General features: G+C 37.8%; 1 protein-coding gene across 14 annotated transcripts in view; it reads left to right on the top strand.

Annotated features, from left to right (window-relative positions):
- The window catches only part of Zir (Zizimin-related), a 326,985-nt gene that overhangs the window by 206,253 nt on the left and 103,866 nt on the right, over positions 1 to 16,866 (top strand). For 11 of the 14 annotated variants that reach the window (XR_011039375.1, XR_011039379.1, XR_011039374.1 and 8 more), the window contains 2 exons: positions 5,557 to 5,580; positions 13,798 to 13,980. Coding sequence is in view for 4 of the 14 variants with exons in the window: in XM_068345897.1 (XP_068201998.1) it covers positions 5,557 to 5,580; positions 13,798 to 13,980 (207 nt within the window). In the remaining 10 variants the exon portion in view is untranslated. The remainder of the gene's footprint in view (positions 1 to 5,556; positions 5,581 to 13,797; positions 13,981 to 16,866) is intronic. The other 3 variants (XR_011039378.1, XR_011039373.1, XM_068345898.1) reach the window with 1 other exon arrangement.

Below are 16,866 nucleotides of genomic sequence, written 5' to 3'. Positions count from 1 at the left end.
GTAAACAAAGCCATTCCAACACCTAGAAACATAACAGACACCTCACACGTCTCGAACTGTCAACCTAACCATGCCAGGATTTCTCGCTGCTGGGTGGAAGGACGCTGGTGACTAGTACAACACGTGAACATACGCTATCTGGGTCTAAGCGATGGAAGGCAGGGCAGCCGATCGGGACTACAGTCTACCATAAAGCCAAACCAAAGTCCTTCAAAAAGAAGGCAACTGTGCTTACCGCATGCAAATGGGTAAAAAGCACGTTAATAATAGAAGATTAGTTGCTAGTATTTGATACTACATATTGGGTTCTTTTGAGTATTTTTAATTCAGAGTGTTTGTTATGAATATAATTCCTTCCTTTTCATTAGTTTTGGTAAGTTGATAGTTCTAACAGAGAGGTTGACTTCACAATAACAACACTTGTCTTCTTACCAGTCAACAGTCAAGACAGCCAAACTTGCCATATTCAATACAGAGGTACCGTTATTGAAGTACTCTTTGAATGCCCAATTGTCCCAGTGGGGAAGTGCAAGCAGCAACAGAGTCCCTAGGAAGAGGTGGTAGGAGGGAATGAATTGATTCTTATTTTTGTGGTGTACTGTACATCTGTGGTGGATAACGGGGAAGGGTGGGCTGTGGCACCCTAGCAGTACCAGCTGAACTCGGTTGAGTCCCTTGTTAGGCTGGGAGGAACGTAGAGAGTAGAGGTCCCCTTTTTTGTTTTTGTTTCATTTGTTGATGTCGGCTACCCCCCAAAATTGGGGGAAGTGCCTTGGTATATGTATGTATGTATGTATGTACTGTACTTCATTTGGGCCTTGTCTTTATCGGGAATGGAGATCATAGCAAGAAGCTGGGAGAGAGTCTTGGGTTATTGAAATTTTGTAGTTGACCATTGCATACCTTTCTTGTAAGCAACACCCCTCATTGTTATAATATTTGGTCCTCTTAGTCTTTCACCTATTAAATTTCTGTACAAGTAGACACAATCCATTATTAATTAAAATGTCATTAAGGAGTTTTCTGTGACTATAGACCTCTACAGCTGACTATCCATTGCCCTATATTCCTAAGGGGTGTGAAGGCTAGTTATAAATTTAGTGACCTGAAAAGTTCCTTCTGTTAACTTTGACATTTGAGTCCATTATGAAGTATGCTCAGAAGAGGTCTTCTTTGGCAGTAATAGATCTTTGAAATGTATCACTCTCATCCCCCATTTACCAGTCTTTAATGAAATATGTGTACCAGACCAGGGTCTTAGGCATCAGCCTTCCAATTTTGTTACAGCTATTGAAGACCATGTCATCAGTAACAGAATGGTCCCTTAGAATAGGAATTCTCTTCAGTTGTTATCAAGATAACTGGTTTGACAAAGATTTTTTCCAGAACTTGGAGGCTGAAGTTTAGCCAGTTTTCAGGACTCTTGAGAAGTCAGACCTGATTTCTTTTACAAACCACATATTCAGTTGTGAGCCATTCACCCATTTTCCAAAAATCCTATCCTATTCACTCGATCCCTGCAGTTGGTGATAGAAGATCTGATGTTTTTGGAGAACCTTGATCCATTTAGTCAAGGGATTGGTTAAGCTACTTAATAATGAGGATTATAATCAGAAAATTAATGATCTGTTCTCTTTAACTCTTAGCTAATGTTCAAGAATTTCTCATTGATGCACAACGACTTCCTAGTACAGTCAATGCTTGTTATCCACGTGTTTGGTATTTGAAAATTTCTTAAAATCTTAAACTAAATTTGACTTCAAATTTCTTTACTGCTTAAAATTACCATAGAACATAAGCCAAAGCATGAAATTTTAGAGTCAGAAATTGCCAAATACAGCGTAATATTTAAAAAGCACAAGTCAAAACATGAAATTTAGAATTAGAAATTGCCAAATCGTCGTCGGCGCCCACTCGTGTCCGAGTATTGGGTTCTGTCGTTAGCCATCAGCCTCCTGAGAAAGAGATGAAGAAGGGTGGAGGAAACGACAGAATGCCAGTAGCTGAGTATATTGTTTTGGGTGGTCGTGGCTTTGCAACGGCCACGCACACACACTTGGCCCACACCGTTTTCACCGCGGCTCAAGATATATGAGACAAGCGGCTTCTCCGATGTTGGTTGCATCGGGCTGCCGGGTTCATTTTATGTCAAGGCCCGCCTTGTTGCCTGCCCGACAGGCATTGCCCTCTTCCGCCGGCGCTGGGAAGCTCTGCCGTTGGGGTCTTGTTTGGTTTGATTTTGGAGTTTTCCTTCTCCTAGCCTTTGCCTATCTTAAATAAAGGAGAAGGCCTATAGGGGTCCAGTCTTGGTCTGGCCTCTCAGAACTGGCCTTAGCGGTATGGTTGAGCCTGCCAGGGTGGATAAACTACCCCACCGCCATTGCCCAGCCCATCATTGAGACACTCAAGCCCCTCTACTGCAGCAAAGTGCTGGACCATTTTAATATTAAAAAGAGCAAGTCCAAATGTGAAGTCTAGCATTAGAAATCAACAAATAACACTATACAACAACGTATTAAGAACACTAGTCCCAAGGTGAAACTTGGAGTTAGAAATCAGCAAATAATACAGTACTGTATAAGTTTGGAAATGGATTATATATGAGCATATTCTTGAGTTCAATAAGAAGTTGTCATTATTATTATTATTATTATTATTATTATTATTATTATTATTATTATTATTATCATTATTATTATTATTTATTATTATTATTATTATTATTATTATTATTATTAGTATTATTATTATTGCAGCAAATGGTGGAGTGGAAGCAGATGTACGTCAGAGAGTGAATGAAGGATGCAAAGTGTTGGGGGAAGTTAAGGGAGTAGTAAAAAATAGAAGGTTGGACATGAATGTAAAGAGAGTTCTGTATGAGAATGTGATTGTACCAACTGTGATGTATGGATCGGAGTTGTGGGGAATGAAAGTGACGGAGACACAGAAATTGAATGTGTTTGAGATGAAGTGTCTAAGGAGTATGGGTGGTGTATCTCGAGTAGATAGAGTTAGGAACGAAGTAGTAAGGGTGAGAACAGGTGTAAGAAGTGAGTTAGCAGCTAGAGTGGATATGAATGCGTTGAGGTGGTTTGGCCATGTTGAGAGAATGGAAAATGGCTGTCTGCTAAAGAAGGTGATGAATGCAAGAGTTGATGGGAGAAGTACATGAGGAAGGCCAAGGTTTGGGTGGATGGATGGAGTGAAGAAAGCTCTTGGTGATAGGAGGATAGATGTGAGAGAGGCAAGAGAGCGTGCTAGAAATAGGAATGAATGGCGAGCGATTGTGACGCAGTTCCGGTAGGCCCTGCTGCTTCTTCCAGTGCCTTGGATGACCGGGGAGGTAGCAGCAGTAGGGGATTGAGCGTTATGAAGCTTCATCTGTGGTGAATAATGGGGGAGGGTGGGCTGTGGCACCCTAGCAGTACCAGCCAAACTCGGTTGAGTCCCTGGTCCAGCTGGAGAGGAGAGGTCCTGTTTTTTGTTTCATTTGTTTGATGTTGGCGGGCCCCCAAAATTGGGGGAAGTGCCTTGGTATATGTATGTGTATTATTATTATTATTATTATTATTATTATTATTATTATTATTATTATTATTCTTATTTTTATTATTATTATTATTCTTATTTTTATTATTATTATTCTTATTATTATTATTAGACAATCCACATCCCTAACTGGGAAAGCAGAATGATACAAGCTCAAGGGCTCCAACGGGCAAAGAAGCCCTAAGCAGAAAGAAATAGAAAAGTAACAAAGAAATTATACATGAAAAATAGTAAAGCTAAAAATATGCTAAGATTAGTCATATATGAACTATGACATGAGTCATGTCAGCTTGTTCAACAGAAAAGCAGTCGCATCAAGTTTGAACATCTTGATATCAATCAATTCAACCGTCAGAGTTACAGGTCAAGCTATGCATCTCATGCATGTTACTTTCAGGATTATAGATATGGCTTCCAGTTGGGGGCAATTTGAACCTGATTCAACATTTTAGCGAGTTGGTTCTTAGACATACAGTATGATATTTTTGTATTTTTTTTTCCTTGTGTTGTTAAGTGTAATCGGCACTCCATTAAATCTATAGGAGTTTTTTTTTTTATTGTATTTAACTTTTGAAGACTATGTTTTTAATGGTTCAAAAAGACTATTTGCAAGTTTAAATAGTTACTTTTACATTTGGAAGTATAGATCCTCGTCTTCTCTTATCCAGACTCATGCTTGACTTCCGAGATCCACTGGGTTGATTTTGTAGCATGTTCTTTGCCTTTTTCTCTCAAGTTTGATGATCAGAAAGGGATCTCTTCCTATCATCATGCCAAATGCAATTGTGACATTTTTATGATTAAGGGGTTTTTAGCCAACTAAAATTGTTTATAAAGAACAAAACACTTTTCTTGAATCCCAAACCTCGTAAGGACTGTTGACCTTCTTCCATCCCCTCACTCATTCTGTTTAGCTGCTTTTACACAGCTTTTTGAGGGAATTATGTAGTACCAGATAGGCTAATGGTACAGGCAATTGCAGTGGGGAATTCATCTGCCTGATCTGACACAGTAGTTAGCCTATATTTCAGTATGGAATTAGATATCTTATATCTAATGGGTTTGTATTGAAATATATGTTTTGTCATAGAAACAAAATTATTTTGGGTAAAGGTCTTCATAGGTCTTGATTTTTATCATTGTGTTTTGTTCTGCTTCAAGTCATTATTTGCATTTTTCTTGTGTTGAATTTGGTAGTTTCTTATAATTTTGAGTTACTATAAATTGTATTTAGCGATGGTATGATGTAACTGAAAGGAAAAAAAAATTAAATGACTTGGTTATTGATTTCCTCAATAGGAATATTTTTCAAGTTTCCATTCTCATATTCGGTTTTTACCTTTTTAATAAAGTCCTTTTTTTATGATGAGTAAATTTATAAGTATTCTTGTTTCTTTTGCTCCAGTTTAGATTTGTAGATGGTAGGTTGCATTATTACCAGAAATGTACTTTTATCATGAAAACTTTATAACAGATGTTAATTACAGTGTTTCAGCTTTGATAAATGAAAAAGATTGATTTCTTGAAATATACACCCTCAGATTACTTTTTTTATGATGCTTTTATTTAAGATGATAAAGTGTGAATTGTAGGATGTTTCTTATTGAGAAAATTATAAAGTTGCACATTTCCCCATTGCATGCTGAACAGATAGCGTTGGTAAGATGAGTTGATGAGTATTAGTTGGTAAAAGAGTAGTATGTAAACTAGAATTACCATCAGTTATGTTTATCTGCCTTCTGAAAGTTTTACTTCATCTGAGCGTACATTGGGAAAATGGCCACACTTGGTAACATTTGTTTGAATCATGTGTGCCTGGTATGTAAAGGAATTTGGGACATCTTTGTAGGTAGAATATGCATTATCTTTACCCAGACCAAAGTAGGGGACTTCTGGTAATAAAAGTACTGTGATTTGATTCTCATGTGGGAGAGAAGTCTCCATCATAGACATGACATCATAACTGCACACCATTAACAGTAAATTGCACTTGCACTTTGCATGCAGACAACAGAAGAGGAGATGGAGAACGTAAGTGTCCATCTCACTCACCTCCTCTTTATTGATATACTTTGTAGTTTGTTTTCTTCACTTTTACTAGTTACACAGCATTTCATGAAAACCTGGTCTCCATACTTGTTTACAGATAAGTTTTTACGCACCATCTTTCTCTTGTAACTGATGCTAAAGAATTATTATTCCTATGAACCTGCCCTGATGTTCATATTGCTTTCATCTTGGGAATCTTGGTATGTCCACATTACTTCTTAAAATCAAGAAATTTCCTGTTTCCTCTTTTTCCAATACAAAGGCCTATAGTAATACAATGAGACCATCATCTAACTACAATATGCAACATGCTGTGCATTCATATTGCCTCTTCATTCTAAAAGTCAACATGAGATGGTGCATATGCTTCTCTGTTGCAGATGTCAGGTTTTTTTGTCAGTTTTTATACTTAATGATTTTAAGATGTCTTCTCTGTATCTCTGGATTTATTATAAATTGCTGGACTCTTGTGCATAAGAATTTTTCTTGAATGATCATGATCGACATTCCCAGTTTTGTACTGGGGAAAATTTTTTGACTTAGGAAATCGTTTGAGGAGTGCGTAAACCTAGCTATTTCTCTCTTAGTATGTTTCTTGATCAGATTAAAGTTAAAAGCATAATCTGAAGAAGGCTAGGCTCCTAGTGTATAGAGCTAATGATGATGATAACACCACTCCAGCCTTTGAGTTAATCTCAGATAGTCATGAACTTATTAAGAGTTTAATGTGTAGTTTCTTTTGTGGAAGCTCGGAAGCCTATTAAGTTTTTAGATTCAGTGTAATATTTCTGGCCTAACCTACCATGTTTCAACCCCTAGCCTAACTCAAGTGGGTTTAGTGGTTTTAGTGTACCATTTAGTAATGGTTCTGATGGTATACAGCCCCTCCCGGATTTGAGATCCTCTCGTAGAGCCCTTTTTACTATGAAACATTGTCACTCGTATTTTGCAGTCTGGTATTGTATATTGAAAAAGGACAGGTAAAATAATGTTATCAAAACTACCCAGGTCTAAAACTGATTCATATGAAATGATCCCTTATTGTGGTATAATCATGAAGTATAAATTGTATCAATGAAAAGTTTTCTCCCTTTTACCAGGTAGTTATGCTGAAAGATGCATCATTCCAATCCGTGGGTGCTTGCTATAGTAAAAGAAAGTTCCAGGATTTCTCAATCCACCAGTCTTCACTTGTCTAATGAATCAATCCAAGTTAACTAGGAAATACAACAAAGGATCTGATTTATTTTGATATGGTGATTATAAAATGTTTGGTAACATTTATGATAGTATAAGTATTAGACCTTTCTTCAGGGTGTTTACTGTAAATTATCTCTTGTTCCCAAAGTGTTGGGAGGTTGAAAACCAGTTGTGGTTATCTTGATTACCAAAAGCTTTTAATTCTCTTGAGTTTATCTGTGGAGGGCAATAAAGAAAGTATTGAATGTTTCCATTTACCTAACAGGTGCCTTTTCCACTTATCTTGTGCATATGAATTCAAAGATTCATTAACTTTGTCAATGATTCAAAGAATACCTATAAAAGTGAATGTTTTGGTTTCAGGGTAATCCCGTAAGTGTTCCCCTGGATGATGGCCCCATTTAGGGGTTGTGGTGGCCTATTTGTAATGTCCTTGCTTGGTGATTGCCAGACTGGGGTTCGAGTCCTGCTCAAAATCGTTAGTTCCTTTAGTGCCTGCAACCTCACCCTCCTTGTGAGCTAAGGATGGGGGATTTGGATAGCCTATAGGTCTATCTGCTGAGTCATCAGCAACCATTGCCTGGCCCTCCTTGGTCCTAGCTTGAATGGAGAAGGACCTTGGGCGCTGATCATATGTACTGTATGTATGGTCAGTCATTAAGCCATTCATGAGTGGCCTTTAAACCTTTAGACCTAAGTATCCTATGATTCGTAATTCTTTTATAAATGACAGCTGGTTATTTTTCATGAATGTTGAAAAGAATGCAGTTTTAACAATTATAGTTGCTTTGATTTTGAATGAGGTTGAAATTATGGTCTATATATAAAAGCATCTTCTTTTGCCAATTTAGAAGATTTTTTTAGTCATGTTTGCAACCTCACTAAAAAATAAAGGTTTGTCTTGCTCACCATGGAAGGTAATTGTTTTGTGGCAATACTGGTATACCTGGATTTTCACATCTTTCTACGTATCATGATTTGGCAGATGGTAGTTACTTTCAGAATAATGGTAAACAACAGATGGTGCTGTTAACTATACTTTGGCCACAAAGGTCATGGTACAGTACACAGTTCTGTGGCCTGTTGTTGAAGTGTGAGGGGATTGTCATGTACTGTAATCAATCCTTTCAGAATCTCTACAAGCTACTTTTTACCATATGGAGTCCTAGCCAACATATCTTTGGAAGTAAATGACTCTCAAGCTCTCTAATTTGGCTATTATAGGTTCCAAAGGACATTTTATTGATGATATTTGTAGAAAAACCATAGAAAGTTTATTTTGATCAGTGAAAATCAAGGGTTTTATCAATTGCTGGAACTAGTTATAATATTTTTAAATTTACTTTTCATTTTCTAGGGTCAGAAACTTTTAATTTCATCATTGAAGATATAAGTACTGTATATCCCTCTTTGTTTGAACAATAAGATGAAATTTGGTTGTATCAAGCATTTTATCAGACGATTTTAGATCTTAATATTAAAATGATTTTCAGTAGCCATTCATGTTTTATTTTATTTTGGATAGCATGTTAGCATTGAAAGACTTCTTGTTTTTGACCTTTGGAATACCTTCACATTAGATCACATAGTAAAACTTAGTTTGGTTGGCTTTGGCATCAGAAAATGAATCAATGCTCTACAATCAATTATTTTTTCTGGTAATCTTGGTAGTCATGAGCAGATTTTATATCTATTGCCTGATTTCAAACCTAAGTAAATTTAAGGTTAAAGGTTTACAAAATTTTTTTTAATTTCCTTCTTAAGAGAGTTCATTTTTGTGGAATATTTTACGGACATTATAGATGGTTGTTTATTCAGGGGATACTTTTTCTTGAACGGTAAGAGCTATTCAATATTAGTCGACGATTCTCCAGACATTAGTGGTAATATGCCTGATTTATGTTGTGGTTTTAGATTTCCAACATGACTTCTGTCCAAGAATGCATCTTCATTAGATATAATTGATCTCACAGCTTGAAAGGATTGGATCTAAATCTAATGAATAGTTTTAAAATTTGGGTTCATGATGTAAGTACAGCTATATCTAGAATTATGCTAAAATAATTCTTTGGGAATGGTTTTAGCAACACTTCAATGGTGTGTGAAATCTGTATTTGCTAAGGATTATCTTAACAAGCCCTGTGTTGTGAAAATAAAAAACCTGTTATAGGTTATAGGTTTTATTGCACACAAAACTGGAGTCACCTCCTGAAACAATAGAAACAGCCACTATTACAACACGTACTACTTTACATGCACAATAACAAACAAATACATCAAAGTAAGGGCCAGACAACACAGGGACATCCACAAGCAATAATATGCGCGAAGACACACAAATAGCAACATAATAAGCTGGTAAATGCAAGCAGAGAAACACAACGTACATGAGAGCATAAATGTAAAACTACATTGAACATATATTACCACATTCTCCCCACCTATGAAATTCAAGCAGCATAATCATCAAAATACTTAGGAGCCCGCCGGGTCCTTTCGGACCTCCGGAGTGGTACAGGTGTAGTGCCTTGACCAGACGCAGCAGGAAGCTCTTGAACAGCACTTTCCCCGGATGTAACGTCATGAGTGACTTCTTGAAGAGCAGGTTCCGAGCTTGCTCTAGCATCTGGACGGCGCACCTCAGACTCGGATATACCTAGAGACTCTAGAGATTGCGGCAGTGAAGTTCTGGTGGCCTCCACGCTGCTACTATCATCACCACTTAAAGGTGCTAGATGCCTCAAAGACACTGGACTCTCTACCATCAGGAAACTTGACATGAGCATATTCAGGATTAGCTTCTACTATTTCTACTTCATCTACTAGAGGGTCATTCTTGCTGTGCCGTACTTGCCGTCTTAATAGAGCGGGACCTTTGGTGATGAGCCAGGTAAGCAACGTACGACCTGACGTGGACTTCCGAGGATGCTTTAGGAAACGCTCGTGTGGTGTACAATTAGTTGACGTACATAGCAGGGAACGGATAGAGTGAAGTGCATCTGGGAGGACAACTTCCCATTTCGAGACATCAAGATTCCCTGTTCTGAGCTAACCGAATGGTTTTCCATATGATTCCATTGTACCTCTCCACCTGGCCATTGCCCCTTGGGTTGTAGGGCGTAGTGCGACTGGTAGCCACTCCTTTCTCTAGTAAGAATTTCTTCAGTTCTTCTGACATGAAAGAGGCTCCCCTGTCTGAGTGTACGTATGCTGGCATTCCGAATAGTGCAAACAGTTGTACCAAACACCCGATGATAGCACCAGCAGTCATGTCTGAACAAGGGAACGCAAAAGGGAACCGTGAGAATTCGTCAATGACTGTGAGCAAGTATCTGTTTTTCGATTGTGACGGAAGGGGCCCCTTAAAATCCAAGTTCAATCTCTCGTATGGTTGAGTAGCTTTCACCAGATGGCCATCATCAGGCTTATAGAACTGAGGTTTGACAGTAGAGCAGATTGGACAAGAAGCAGTAACCTTCTTTACATCCTCAACAGAATAAGCCAGGTTACGAACTCAGATGAAATGCACCATCCTTGACACTCCAGGATGACAGAGACTTTCATGCTGTTGTTTGAGTTTGTCTGTAGCTACAGCACCACAGACACGCGAGAGAGCATCTGCAGGAATATTTTCCGTACCTGGACGATACACTATATTGTAGTGGTAGCATGACAGTTCAATGCGCCACCTGGCTTTCTTGTCGTTCTTGATCTTGCTTGAAGATCTTGTGTCGAACATGAATGTTACACTTCGCTGGTCAGTAATCAGCTTAAAGTGATGACCAATTAGGTAATGCTTCCACTTTCTGAGGGCCTCAACTATGGCATAAGCTTCTTTCTCTACTGAAGAATGCCTTTGTTCACTGTCAGAGAGAGTGCGAGAGAAGAACGCTACAGGACGTCCATTCTGAGTGAGAGTAGCGGCAATGGCATGGTCTGAGGCATCTGTTTCGACTGTGAAAGGGGATGTAGGATCAATGGCTTGCACCACGGACTTCGCAATTTCATTCTTCAATTTCTCAAAAGTCAGAGAAGCTTCAAAAGACAATGGGAATCTCGTGGAGTGTGAAAGAGGCCGGACCTTCTCAGAGAAGTTGGGTATCCATCGTGAGTAATGAGCAAGCAACCCCAACATTCTCCGAAGAGAGGCAGTATCGTTGGGAAGGGGTAGACTCAAGAGAGGATGCAGTCGTTCTGGATCAGGTCTGATCTCTCCGTCCTTTATAGAGTATCCCAGAAGGTTTATAGACTGTGTCCTGAAATCACACTTGTCATGATTAAATGTGAGGTTGTAATCCCTCGCCACTTTCAAGAAATGGTTTAGGTTTTTGTCATGCTCCTCTTCCGTCTCTCCACATACAGTCACATTGTCCACATAAGCAAATGCCCCTTCCACCTTTTCTTTTGCAAGGATCTGATCCACAACTCGTTGGAAAGCAGCCACTCCGTTCTTCACACCAAATGGGATTCGATTGAACTCGTACAGCTTTCCACTCGCCTCAAAAGCAGTGTACAACTTTTCGTCTTCTCTTATTGGCACTTGGTGGTAGGCGCTCTTCAGGTCCAAGGTGCTAAACACTTTATATCTTGAGACATTATTCACTGTTTCATCGATCCGAGGCAAAGGGTAAGCATCCAGCTCAGTAAACCTGTTTATAGTTTGTGAATAATCAATCACCATTCTCTTCCTGCGATTGTGCCCTGCAGTGATTAGCACCTGGGCCCTCCATGGAGACTGGCTGGGTCTTATTATTCCTTCTTGTAGCATTCTACCAATTTCAGTTTTGACAAATTCCTTATCAGCCTGAGAGTAATGTCTCGACTTTGCAGCAATGGGTCTGCAGTCTGCTGTCAGATTGCTGAAGAGTGCGGGCGCAACCAACTTCACTGCTGCCAGCCCACATATCTTGAGTGGTGGGAGTGCTCCTCCAAAAGCCATTTCTAGAGCAGAATGATTCTTCAAGAATTCATGCCCCAAAATTACATCACTACACAGGGCTGGCAGTACTTTGAGTTTTACACTAGGATAAATTTGTCCTTGCAGCTCCACATCAACACAACAAAGACCTAAGACTTTGGACGAGAGAGACGCATCAGCCATGGAGACGTGCCCGTTGTCAGGAAGTATGATTAACTTTCAAACAACTCAGAGATTTACTAAGACTACTAGGCACAGCCCCAGACACAGTAGCCAGTGTTGCTGCCGAATATTTAGTTTTACCAGCAGAGGTATCCCCTACCGGTTTCCCTGACCTACACACTTTTGCATAATGTCCTTGTTTCTTACACTTTAGACATAAAGCTTCCCTAGCAGGACATTTGAACCGAGGGTGCCGTTTCAATCCACAGAAAAAACACTGATTGGCGCCAGTAGTGGCGGCAAGATGAGCAGTTTCATCACTACTTTCTAAACACTCTGAATCACCTGACTGACTTTGTGGCTGAGGTACAGCAGCAGTAATTGGCTCAACAGTAGTATAAGAAGCAGAATGTTTCTGAGCCATCTCTAAAGTGCGTGCCTGTTCATAAGCAGTTTGCAAGTTAAGAGTTATATTTTCGAGTAGTCTTTGACGAATGGCACCAGAAGAAAGTCCATTGATGAATGCATCTCTAACATAGTTATCACACGCCTGCTCTGCCGACACTGCTTTGAACTGACAGTCTTTTTCTAGGAGCTTCAGAGCTTGGAGAAACTGGTCTAGAGACTCACCTGACCCCTGCCTACGTGTGGCCAGGACATGCCTAGCAAATACCTCATTTCTAGGTTTTACATACAGTGATGTCAGTGCTTTCTCAGCCTTAACATAAGTGTCACAGTCTGCTATGTAGTCGTACACTCGAGGAGCAACGTAGTTGGTGAGTAGGATTAGTTTGTCTGCACTGGGAGATGTCTTCTGTACTGCTTGGTAAAAGTTGTTGAATGTCCTCAGCCAGTGCGTCCACTCCTTAGCAGCGGTGGCAGAATCCGGGTCAGCCTCGAAGCGTTCTGGACGTAGGAACCGTTCCATGGCCTCTCAAATTTTTTATTTTGTGTGCAATAAATTGTTGTGAAAATAAAAAACCTGTTATAGGTTATAGGTTTTATTGCACACAAAACTGGAGTCACCTCCTGAAACAATAGAAACAGCCACTATTACAACACGTACTACTTTACATGCACAATAACAAACAAATACATCAAAGTAAGGGCCAGACAACACAGGGACATCCACAAGCAATAATATGCACGAAGACACACAAATAGCAACATAATAAGCTGGTAAATGCAAGCAGAGAAACACAACGTACATGAGAGCATAAATGTAAAACTACATTGAACATATATTACCACACCCTGTTTTATAGAGCACAATTGTTGGGCTTTAGAACTTACAACGGTTGCTGTAGCATGGTCGGATAGAATGGTGAATTTAAGTGAATGATTTGGTAGAATTATGTTTTGGTTTGCAGTTTAGTAACCTTTTCAAATTTATATGGTTGGTTTTTGTAAAATTATATATGTAGCATGGTAATTAAGTTTTTGGTATATAAATGATTGATGTAGGCAATAAAGTATTTTTTGAAATATCACTTGGAGTTTAAGGTACTCAAAAATATATTCACCTGATGTTCATATACATGTCAACTCTCCTCCCCACTGCTTGGTGACATCTAGAGGGTAGGGAAGTATTTTGACCTTGAGACTGAAGAAGCATTGCGACATATGCAGCATATTACTGTGTTGTTGTTAGACGCTGGTTTTGTTGTTTTACCAGAGGCATTAGTGAATCTGAACAAAAGAAAATGGGAAATTTCTGAATTTTTAAGAGTAACATTGACATTCCAAGATTCCAGAGACGAAAGCAGCGTGAACATCAGGTTAGTATAGAAGTAAGAGATTTTATCACTAAAATTCTGGTTTTTGGTTTTGCTTTTGGATAAATTTTTTCTGTTTTGAAAATGGAACATTTTTGCTTGTATTGTTTTTGATGTATCAATAATTCTCCTTTCACTTTACAGCAACAGCAACGAAAGTGTCCTTTAGGTTCATCAACTACAAGAAACATGCTGATGTGTCTACTCTGGGTCATGAGGAACGTGGATGACGTTAATTTACGTCATACCCTCTCTGATTTGCCTTACAACAGGTTGCATCAGTTGCTTGACGTTCTTTACATTGCTGTCTCATGTTTTGAGTATAAGGTACTGTAATTCTTTATTTGTCAATAGAAAAGTTTAAATACCCTTTAGTTAATTTTCTTTCCAATGAATGCTGCTTTTCAAAGTCAGAATGTGGAATGGGCTATGAAATGGTTAGAATAATGTTTAATCTGCCCTTTATAGATCCAACTACTTAGAAATGTAGAGTGAGCTGATTTATTTTTTTGGTTAATAAGATTTTTTTATTATAGTTAGTTTATAAATGCTCTTTTTAGTCTGTGAAACTAATTGTTTTGTTTTGTCCTTTACTAAATAATGTGTTTTATGCCAAACATTAGTCGGTGCATTTGTATGTTTTATCTTGAGCATCATAATTTAACAATAGATGGTTGGCTTTTGCTTTGCATTTTTTAATACAGCTTAATTTTAGCATCTCTTAAATTGTACAAGAAATATTTGTGTTATTAGGGTGGTGATGGTAGTGTCTAAAATGGAAATGGTGGTGGTAGGGTATTGGTGGTGTGTAAATATTGATGGGGTGGGATTTTATTTTATGTAACAATAACACTATTTTAACTGTGTTTACTTGTCCAGTGTAATTGCAGGCTTCAGAAGACTTAACCACTTGGTAAGGTTATTATCATTATTGTAAGATAAACTTATATTAACACATTCTTGGTATTAAACTGTGGCTGTAGCCTTTATATTTGAGACTCTTAACTACTGAAATTGTCATAAATTGGAATGTCTTTTAACAAAATCTAATCCTTATTGTAAAATATTATCTGTGATTGTGCATGAAGAATGTTATTGATTGCGTTATATAAAGAATCCTTCTTAATTGCTGAATCATAGATTTATGATAAGTGAAAGATAGATGATAGCATTCCTGAGAATCATCTGTATGGACATGCTTGTTACAAGGACTTTTCTTTTTTATTTCAAAATAGTTTGGATGATAGTCTCTAGATTTCTCTTAAATTTTAACAACGCTTAATATCATTTGAATAAGATCTTTTCGTTGCAAGAAACCTAGATATTGTAGTTGTGAATAAATGAATAAAGTATGATTGAGTAGGGATGACTTAGCATGTGAGATTTTAACATATTAGAGGGCATAAAAATAAATTATAATCAGCACACAAGGACCATATGTAGAATTCAAGTGGAACAGAAGCTAGGTAATTAAAACTTCAGCTACAAAGGAATGAAGAAAAAAGAACTAAAGGAAAACTCTTAGAGTTGCTATTTCTCATTTTTAGACATTGTTCCATTTCAGTATGTTTATAGCATCAATATTTTTACTTTTGTGTATTTCCCTTTGTATCTGCATGCGTTGGTATAAAAAAAGTTTCATAGATTGTATGTGTCTGTTCACCAAATAGGACCTCCATATTTTTCTGTAATTCGTTACTTTCCTTAATTCTTAGAATAATAAAAAGGAAATTATAACTTTTCATAGATTTTCCTATTCATGCTACATTAGAATTTGTTCATTTGTTTTTTAATTTTTGATGTTTCTATGATCCTCTTTCTTTTCCTGTAGTTTGTCACTTGAAATCCCTTCAGATCTAGGTTTTCATCTGTTACCTTTGTCCATGTTTCCCAGGCCTTTTCAGATAGGTCTTCATCCAACCACTCCCATATCTATTTCTTTTTGGATCGATTGTTTTTCATCGCTTTCTTCTCAATCCTCGTCCATACTGTTTCAATCTTGAAGTGATCAGGCATTTTTCCAATTTCTGGAGACCCCATTTCTATGTTAGTTCTTCATTTGCAGTATGATCTTACATCCTATTCTAGTCTTGAATTGTGATATTTTAAGGTTACATCTTATCAAAATCACTTCACTTTTCATTGCCAGTGTCATTGTATCCACTGCACAGAGTATTTTGGCCTATGCACCCATCACTGTATTAGTCTTCATTGTGTAATAATGAGACTGTTATATCAAGTGTGTCTCCTAGGTACCAAAAATGTCTACCAAAAAGACCTGCCTATCTATCACAGCAGAGTTCTCATATGTTCTATTGTCTCCATTTGCTCTTTTTATACATTTTGGTATTGTGCTGTGTTTCCATTATTTCTTCTGTACTTGATGCTCTTTCTTGTACAGATATAATCCTATTTAACTGTTGATATTTTGGTATGGGATAAAGTAGTGTGAGAAAAATAGAAGTTACTGCCTTGGAGGCATTTCTGTGCTCAAAAGAATGATTGCATACCCAATTATTTTGATAGTTCTTAACCTAGGTCACATTGATTGTATGTACAAAGCATGATTCTTGACGTTTAACAGGAGAAAAAATGATTCACATACCTTCTCTGAAGATCACCAGTGTAGTATCCCCAACCCATGGGAGTAGCCCCTGAATGATGCTCAGAATATTTGCCTCCCCAGAGCGATGAGACATCTTTGACAAAGTCTAGTGATTTCTCTTTGTAATAAGTGTTAAAGCTTTACCATGTATTATTTCTTACGTTATTTTAAAGAAATTTAGTGCCGGGAGTATTCATGTATATTTTATGCCCGTACCTGATGTTAATTGTTATTTTCAACATGACAGTTAATAGCCACTGGTTGCCTTGCCACTGCATAGGTTCTATGGCTACCCAGAGTATAAACATTCAAATTTTATGAGTTTTTTCTATGGTTTAATATTTGGATAACATTTTTTTAGTGATTTTGTTTTGTACATAAGTTGAGTAGCTGTGTTTATTAATTTAAAGACATTGTCAGTAGTGTTCTGATCAAGTTGGTCTGAAAACACAGGAAAAGGGTCAAAGTGTTTTTTCTTTGCCCCCTTAGTTTCGTTTTTATTGATGGGAAGAAACTAGTCCAATGTTGGGTATTGTGTTTTCCTTCCTTTTTGTCCTTTTGATGTTATGATCTTTTACTGGGGTGTGTGGATTTTTCTTTTGTAAAGT

Source organism: Palaemon carinicauda, chromosome 22, assembly GCF_036898095.1.
Source record: "Palaemon carinicauda isolate YSFRI2023 chromosome 22, ASM3689809v2, whole genome shotgun sequence".
NCBI lineage: Eukaryota > Metazoa > Arthropoda > Malacostraca > Decapoda > Palaemonidae > Palaemon > Palaemon carinicauda.
The sequence above is the reverse complement of the archived record's forward strand: the minus strand, read 5'-3'. Positions and strand labels throughout refer to the sequence as shown.